This window comes from Saprolegnia parasitica (genome assembly GCF_000151545.1).
Source record: "Saprolegnia parasitica CBS 223.65 unplaced genomic scaffold supercont2.127, whole genome shotgun sequence".
Lineage (NCBI taxonomy): Eukaryota > Oomycota > Saprolegniomycetes > Saprolegniales > Saprolegniaceae > Saprolegnia > Saprolegnia parasitica.
Genome location: NW_012156521.1, coordinates 30,932 through 39,073, shown reverse-complemented (window position 1 = coordinate 39,073; position 8,142 = coordinate 30,932). Strand labels below are relative to the sequence as shown.

General features: G+C 59.1%; 2 protein-coding genes across 2 annotated transcripts; both read right to left on the bottom strand.

Moving 5' to 3' along the window:
* Positions 1-2: 2 nt before the first annotated feature.
* On the bottom strand, positions 3-400 carry SPRG_21291 (hypothetical protein; the record flags this gene model as incomplete). The annotated part of the gene is made up of 2 exons (XM_012353569.1): positions 3-107; positions 155-400. Coding segments are annotated over 2 exons (351 nt in total), but the record flags the coding sequence as incomplete, so codon positions are not given.
* Positions 401-546: 146 nt separating this feature from the next.
* Positions 547-5,451, bottom strand: SPRG_13486 (hypothetical protein). The gene is made up of 14 exons (XM_012353548.1): positions 5,076-5,451; positions 4,583-5,030; positions 4,351-4,532; positions 4,044-4,301; positions 3,837-3,993; positions 2,679-3,782; positions 2,421-2,629; positions 1,758-1,899; positions 1,636-1,710; positions 1,457-1,589; positions 1,179-1,414; positions 985-1,131; positions 746-930; positions 547-692 (listed from the first exon to the last, which is right to left on the bottom strand). The coding sequence occupies exons 1-14, from the start codon at positions 5,402-5,404 to the stop codon at positions 602-604; spliced, it is 3,696 nt and encodes a 1,231-aa protein (XP_012208938.1). The 5' UTR covers positions 5,405-5,451; the 3' UTR covers positions 547-601.
* Positions 5,452-8,142: the final 2,691 nt, after the last annotated feature.

Below are 8,142 nucleotides of genomic sequence, written 5' to 3'. Positions count from 1 at the left end.
GCTGCTCGAGGTCGCTCGGCCATCGCGAGGCCATCGGTCTCGACATCGTCGCGGATCTCGACCAGTTGCCCTCGCAGCGCTTCGACGCGCGCATGCACTGCTCGGATCTAACGCCAGCATCAGACGACATGTCGAGGTATGCATACGATGCGACCTTGTCTTGCATGACCGGACCGTACCGCGGCTCGTTCGTCACGGGGTCGGACCACGCCAGCCGCTCCATAAACTTGTCCATCTTGATACCAATGTCCTCGTCGAGGAGGCGTCGAAGCGCATGGAGCGCTGCGAGTTGGGCGACGCGGGTCTCCTCAGCGACGTCGGCCGTGGTCCGCGAGGCCACGAGGTCCCGCAGGCGCACCTCGGCGTCGTCGACGGTGCTCGTCAGCCGTTTTAGCTCCATCGTGCCAATGCAAAATACCGTTCATTTGCTTCAAATATACCGTATGTTCTTCAAAAACGGAAAACTCAACAGCGCCAGGCATCAACCACCACGGCCTTAAACTACCAAGATGAACAAATCCGCAAGCCCAATCTGTACACGTACTGTCCACCATGCATCGAGTCGATTGCAGTTAAAAAAGGGGCGGCCTCATCTGCTTGATTACCCTTGTTGGCGGCGCACGACGGGCGTCGCATCAATCTGCTGCACACTGGCGAGCGCGCCTTGGATCTTGAGGCGGTACTCAAAGTCCCTAGTACCCACCATGTCCATCGCCATCGTCTTCACGAGCACAGGAGGACGTACGACGCCAGCGGGTTGCGCTCCAGGTAGAGCGTCTCGAGCTTGACGTTGGCGGCCAAGTGCTGGATGTCGTCAAAGGAGCTGATCTCGTTGTCGTTGAGCCAGAGGTCTTCGAGGGCCACGTTCGCACCCATATGCGGGATCGTCTTGATGCGGTTGGCGCCCACGTCGAGGATCGTGAGCTTGGTCTACACAAAGTGTTGGTGGTCTCTGTAAGGTAGTCTCGGAGCGAAAACGCGTACGAGATGGTCGAGGTTGGCGAGCGCCTCGATGCCATTGTGGCTCAGATAGAGCTCTTCGAGGGCGACGTTGGCGCTCAAGTTGTCGATCGCAAGCAGCCGGTTGCTCTGGATGCTCATGACGCGGAGCTTGGTGAGGGCGCCGAGGCCCTAATAGCGCCCGACTACAGCAATAGACGCACCAGCGATCCATTTACCTGAATCGCCGTGATCTTGTTTTTCCCGAGCCAGAGCTGCTCGAGGTTCTCGAGGTGGTCGAGGCCTTCAATGGTGCGAATACGGTTGGCCCCGAGGTCGAGCTTGACGAGCGTGCGCAGGTTGCCAATACCAGTGATGTGCGTGAGCTTGTTGTTGGCTACATAGAGCTCCTCGAGCTGCGTCAAGTGGCTCAGATCGGGAATGGATCGGATCTCGTTGAACGAGAGGTCCAGCACTAGGACGTGTTAGGATCATATGATGGGTCGATGGGTCGCACCGCGCAACTTGACGAGCTTCTCGAGGCCCACCATCTTCTTGATCTGGTTGTCGTACAGCTCGAGATGCGTGAGGTTCACGAGCGACTCGATGCCCGTCATCTTGTAGAGCAAGTTGGAGCGCACATGCAGCTCCTGCGACCGCATGAGTCGACGAACGATATATAGACGACGCTCGTACGCGCAGCTGGACCATGGCCTCGAGGCCGTCGAGCACACGCGCCTTGAGCCCCGCAGTGCCCACGTGGTAGATTTCCTAGCAGCCATGCCATGAGCATGGCCAGCGCGGCAATGGCAGCGCACCTCGTCATCGGGCCGGAATTCGACGCACTCTGTCAGCGGCAGCTCCTTGTTCTCGCTCGCATCCTGGGTTTCGACCGGCTTGGGGATCGTCTCTTCCACGACGCGGGCCACGCGCGCGGCAGGCGGCGCGACAGCCAACGCGCTATCATCCGGCGTCGAGCTCATGGCAACAATCGAACTTATCAAATGATCTCGAACTTAACGTGTCCGAGTCGTTGGCCATACAAACCGCAAGTGCAATGGCTACATCGCCCACCACCAAGAGCAGCAGCAGCGTAGGTGCAGATATCCAGGCGCAGGTCGTTTAGGCTCCCGGCGCGGGAGGGTTAAGATCATAGGGCATTGCGTCGTTGCGTCGGTCTGCAGCACGGACGAGCCTCCCAGCAGCACGCTGCAAGGACCCCCCCCGGCCTGTCCCCCACCCCTAGTCGGTTTTGAGCTTAGAGGCGCCACCTGCGCCATGAATCATGGGCGTGCACGACTCATATTTCCTGCTGTACAAAGAAGTCGTGTCCATGTCTAAGAAGATGGCTTGTCTCGCGTTGCACAGGGAGTAACCCGAAGATAACAACGATTTCGACAAGCGCATGCGTTCAAGTTGGCGTTGCATATATCCGATCAAAGTCCAATCTTCATATGTAGAGCATGTGACCTCGGGCGTACCACTCGACGGTGTCGACAAGCGCGGGGTCTCGGATGGTCTCGGTTGCAATCTGCAAGAACCGGAGCTTTGTGAGCGAGTACGTGATCTCGTGCACGCTCTCGAGCCGGTCGATCTCGGCTTCGAAGGCATCGACAGCACTTGTTGGTGTCATGGCGCGGCCACAGAGCAGTCGGAGAAGGTCCAAGAGCTGCAAGTACGGGATCTTTTCCTAGGGTCAACATCGCATCACGTTTTCGATTTGCTTGAGACAAGCGGACCTTGTCATCGTAGCTCGCGACATGATCAAAGAACCGGCGCGCCGTCTCCATTGAAAGTGACGCGCTCTCGCCATTCTCTGTGTTGGTTTGTGATGGCGTGTCACTGCTGGTTCGTTTGGCCCATTGTTCAATGACCACTTGGGCGGCTACGAAGCGGTCCGTCTTCTTGCGCGTCGACGCTTCAATGCTCTGTGCCGACTGGCCCCGCACCGACGCTTGAAGGTACCGCTTGGTGCTGTCAAAGCGCGGGTTGGTCGTCGGGTTGGGCACGCGCAGGGCGCCTTTGAGCTCTACCAGCTGGCGCACGCACGAGCGCGAGACCCGGCGGGACTGCTGACGCACCGACTTGGCGAGCGGCGCGACGCGGACTTGAACCTTTTGCGAGAACGCGACCAGGTCCTGGACCTCTTGGGTCGCCAAGAGCTGCAATTTCTTGGCGGCGATCGTTGTTGACACGAGCTGCGCCATGGTCGCTTTCGTTTCGACCATGTACTGGACGGGCACGGTGACCAAGGCGTGCGCGAGCTTCTCCGTGAGGCTTGGACCATCGTCGTCGTCGTCGTCGTCATTGTCCGAGCCCGATCGGTCGCGCCAGGTCGTGTCCACCTCGGGTTCGATTGGCGGTGGCGGTGGCAACGACTCGGTTGACGCCATTTCGGGCACTTTGGGGCGGTGGTCGACGCCGTAGAGCAGCTCAGCGACCTTCTTCGTCTGGTCGACGAGCGACTGCCGACGGCGTTCGGTGCGCGTGGGTGCCGCCGGTGTTAGCGTCGGGTCGCCGCGCGCGATCGCAATCTCCAAGCGCAGAATCGCGAGCCAGAGCACACAGTCGGATGCTGACGCCGCGCTCACGTGCAGCGTCGTCGATGGCACCGCTGTCGTCGCCGCACCCGCCACCAACTCGCGTGTCGGCGGCAGCGGTGTGTACTCGATGTAAAAGCAGTTGGGCACGTCATCCTCGAGGCTGGTTGCATTGTAGTCGTGGACCAAGTTGACAGAGCACGCGCGGAGTGGCCACGCAATGAGCGGCGTGGCATCAACTTGCGTGAGCGCGTCGACGGTCCAGGTGCCGTCGGCCACGCGGCAGCGCCGGGGCACCCATTGCTACAGTGTCGTGAGCTTGGATTCTCTCGGCTTCTTCACGGAAACCGTGCGTACCGAGACCGGCGTCGACGTGTGGACGCGCAGAATGCCATCTTTGGCAATCGGTACCCGAAACGTGAGCTTGACAGGCCGGGCCTTGGTGCGCAGCGCGTGCCACATGACATCAAACGCGTGATGCTTGCCACTTGCATCCTTGAGCCGAACGAGGACACTAATGGTAGATCCTTTGAGAGCCCATAGGACGAAGGATGAGAGTCGAACCTGCCCCGGGGCACGTGATCCAATGCATTGCAGGTGACAATGCGCTCATGCCATTGCTCGAGGAGGAGCTCGAGGCGCTCGTGGGCGTACACCGTTACGTGCACGTACCCCGTCGTCTTGACAAGCGCCTGAATGTCTCTCTCAAAGGCGACGGACGGCGCGTCTTTGGCTTCGGACCGCGCGGTCGCCAAGTGCCGAAGCCACGTGTTCTTCTCCGTGGCGCTGAACGCGGCGACATACAAGTCGGGCGCGCCAAAGCTATCGGTATGAATCCAGTGGATGCTGTCGACACGAAGAATGTTTTTACCGCTGGATCGTAAAGGCGTTGGCGCGGGCCGTCGGTGTCGACGGTTCAACCTTGAGGACCATCTCGAGGTAGATCTTGGTCTTGACGCCCATGCGCTTTTCATTCGTCTTGAGAACGACGACGCCGTTGTGCAGCGTGCAGTAGAGCCGACGCCAGCCTTTGGTCGAGGCACATCGTACGTCCTACATGTTCCTTTGTCTAGTTTTACTTGAAAAGAGAGACAAGTTTCAACCACGTAGCCCGCAAACTCGGAGGCTTTCTTGTGCTGGTGCTGGAGAACCTTGTGGCGAAGGATGCGGATTTCGAGCTCGGTCATCCACTCTTGTTTCTCTTGATCGCTCGCCGCTGCAAAGGTCAGTGTCGTGTGCGCAGTGGCAATGCCAAAAACAAACGCGTGGGCTTTGGTCGGCGGAAGGTCTTGCACATACGCGTGGGCCGTCAGGCGCACGTGGTTGCGCACGAATTGGGCGCCGGGCGTCGCGTTTGCGTAGCTCACGCACGACTCGCCGAGCTCCACGTGGCGCTTGGTCCACGGCTTCCATGGGTACTTGTCCGACTTTTTCAACAAACTGCTGCGTAGCACGAACGGGAAGTGCGCCAGCGTCGCCTGGAGATGCGTGAGCCAAGTGCTCATGTCGCCGTGGGTCTTGGCCGTGAGCACCAAGGTCTGCCCGTCGGTCCTAATCGTTCGTCTCGATACGCAGCACGATGAAAGGGTGTCGTACGTGACGCAAAAGGTGTGGGGTGGCAACCCGGGCCACATTTCGCTGCACACCGCGACCTCTGTCGACCGGTTGAACGCAAAAGACCCGCTGATCGGGAGCTTAAACTTGGGCCGCGGGTCCACGAGGTAGTAGTCCATCCGGGTTGGCGTCAACACAAAGAAGAGCCGCATCGGCGCCATGCGCAGCTCGGGCGCGGACGGTGCAGGGAGCTTGATGCCAAGCATCTCGAGAAGCGACGGGTCGGTGTACTGCGCGTTGATATCCTTCGTTGACTTGGCGCGCGGCGCATGGCCGCGCAGAAGAAAACCCGAGTAAAAGTCGTCGCGCATGGTTCTGCACTGCCGCTTGACGCTGGAAAAAGGCGCCAAAGATAGCCTCGTGGCCGTTATGACGTGGCACCACGAGACACTGTTGTTGAATTGGGTCCTCTATTAAAATAGATAAAACTATGCTAAATAAAATAGTCGGACTTTCTTCATTGTGTGTACGCGGTTGAGGGACTTGATTTAGGCAGGCGGAGGCATGAGCGCAATCCGCGGGACGAGGTGCCGTCGCGGCCACTCGTGGTGGGCGAGGAGCCGGAGAAGCCGACGAAGTGCAGGCTGCTCGGGCTCTTGTACGAGGCTGTGGTGCAAGTGCAGTTGAGCGACGTGTGCCGCCTTGACGGCAATCGTCCATGGACTTGGCGGCGGTAGGTCGGCGCGAAAGACGCGATCGTTCCGGACTCGCCAGACGTTGAACCAGACGCAGGCGCGGAGCCAGAGGTAGCGGAACGCGGCTTGTGCATGTTGGACGCCGTCGAGTAGAGGTAGCCGGAGAGCGTAGTCGGCAAGGTCACGCCCAAATGGACCGTGACGGCGTGAAGCGTGCTCCACACGTCCTTGATGAAGTCGCAGTCTACGAGGAAGTGGCGGTACGTCTCGTGCGCGGGGCAGAAGAGGCACGCTTGGTCGGCCCTGTCGAGCCAGTGCAAATGTGCGCGGAACTTGACCGCGCGGAGCATCACTTGGTAGACGAAGTCGGACCACGAGACACTGTCATGTAACGGCAAAGAAAGTCACTGGAGACTACGATTGCTGCACGACGACGAATACGTTCAAGCCCCATGTAATGAAAGCTCGTGCTCGCTGCGACCCATGCAACCTTTGCCTGCGCATGGAGCTTGACATTTGCTTCGTGGTTTGTAATGACTGAACTACGGACGACTGCTTCTGCTACAAATTGTACACGGACGGACGATTCCCTGAACATGGCGGGAGAAGTACATCCAGCTTTCGCATCCAACTGGAAGAACAGCCCGTCCCCATGGAGGCACTGGCTCACACGAGGCGAGCACGTCTCGCTGGCAGAGTCAGCGTGACATGCGAAAAGACACGCAGGGTGCAAAGACACCACTGCCGCCTGGTCGTCCAGAAGCCATCCAATGCTACGTTCAGTCCAAGCACTAGATAGACACCTTGGTATGAATGCCTCTTTCAAGTTGAAAGAGGCATTCCTACCAAGGTGTCTATCTATTGGTCTTCAAAGTCTCAAGACCTAAAGATCACGTGGCGAAGCGTGTCGCTACCGTGCACAAGTTGTCTACCAAGGGGATACAATCATTCGAACATCCATGTCTTGAACCATGACATGGTGCGTACATGTACGCACAAGCACGGTCCAGTCATCGTCCCACGCGTGTCGACGACGTAATATGCACCAGGGCGTCCGCGGACGGTCGTCATGGACCGTGGTACACGTATAACTTGGATACCTTTTTTCAATTCGCCGATGCCAAGGTAAGAACGATTTCGGTCCTTCAACGCTGTGTACTGCCATCACGCACGAGCCATCGGATCCAAGGCTCGGCCAGATCCGTTGTGCATTCTCAACAAGATAGATTGGTCTGCAGGAGTCGCCGCCCACCCAACGATACCAACGGTACGTAATGTCATTCTCAGCCCCCAGCAGGTCCTGCTACGATTGAAGCCAACGGCACCGACTCTGCGTCCGCATGGCACATTGCTCGCCACGGGCTCTCCGAGTCCACGCGCTTCGACAACAATCCCAACGTGCCGCCAATCCTCTCCCCACCATCATCCATGGCTTGCCCTGATAGACTTGCCCGCTGCGGTCGCCAGACGTCTCGGTGGTACGTACATCCACATCGCCTTCGCTTCCGACCATACCTCACATGTACATCTCCGCGTCCATGGAGCGAACTGTCAACCTCGTCTCTTTGCCGCTAATAGCGTTCGATGCATTTGCTCCTTTCCTTGGGCGAGCGCGGAACGCCACGTGCCCGGTTGATTGGGATGGAGGCCATGTGCTTTCGTCTACCTCGGCCGCCGTTGCGGCGTCACCGCGCCGAGAGGTTGGTAGATGTAATGCCTTCGATTCGTCCTGTCCCACAAGCGACTTTGCCAGCATGATCACCGGAACGTAACAGCCGCGTCGAAGCTTTTCCCTTTGAACAGTCAGTATGGGCTGAATATTGGTGCAAAATCCCAATATAACGTGGAAAAATCCGTTTCAACAACGGCTCAATCGATGTTTGTAGGGAGAAGCGGGCCGGAAATATCAGCGAGACACGGGACGCAGAACCATGCGCCCAGCGACGACGCCCGCTCCTCGCCGGCCATTCTTCATTATGCAGGCTCCGCCACGCCAGGGCGCCAACGTGCTCTCCTTCATCGGCGAGGACGAGGTCAAGGAGCCGCGGCCCATGACGGGCCAGCACACGTACACGCACCTCACGACGCCCGAGTACAACGTGGTCACGATCGGCGGGCCGGACGCCGTGCACCGGAAAGGCCATCGCAGCTCCAAGGTCGACATGATGCTGCGGTCGTCGGCGGTCGCGACGCGCCTCTCGCGCATCTCGATGGCGTCGTCGTACATGCCATCGATGAGCGAGATGTCGTCGACGCGGGGCGGCGACGCGCTGCGCACGCCCATGATGGAAGACCGGACCAGCAACATCTTTGACAGCGCGCGTGGCACGGGCGCGGCGCCGGCGGACCCGCGATTTAAGCTGCAGGCGCTCAAGGATGTGCTCAGTGGCATCGCCGACAAGAACGGCATGGTC

What these genes read in the sequence shown, in the direction of transcription:
- SPRG_13486 (XM_012353548.1), bottom strand. Translation starts at nt 5,404, where the DNA reads ATGCGCGACGACTTTTACTCGGGTTTTCTTCTGCGCGGCCATGCGCCG. An exon ending in CTTGTCGACACCGTCGAGTG is followed by an intron (nt 1,900 to 2,420) that starts GTACGCCCGAGG and finishes GCCGGATGATAG; the next exon opens with CGCGTTGGCTGTCGCGCCGC. An exon ending in ACAAGATCACGGCGATTCAG is followed by an intron (nt 1,132 to 1,178) that starts GTAAATGGATCG and finishes GGGCGCTATTAG; the next exon opens with GGCCTCGGCGCCCTCACCAA.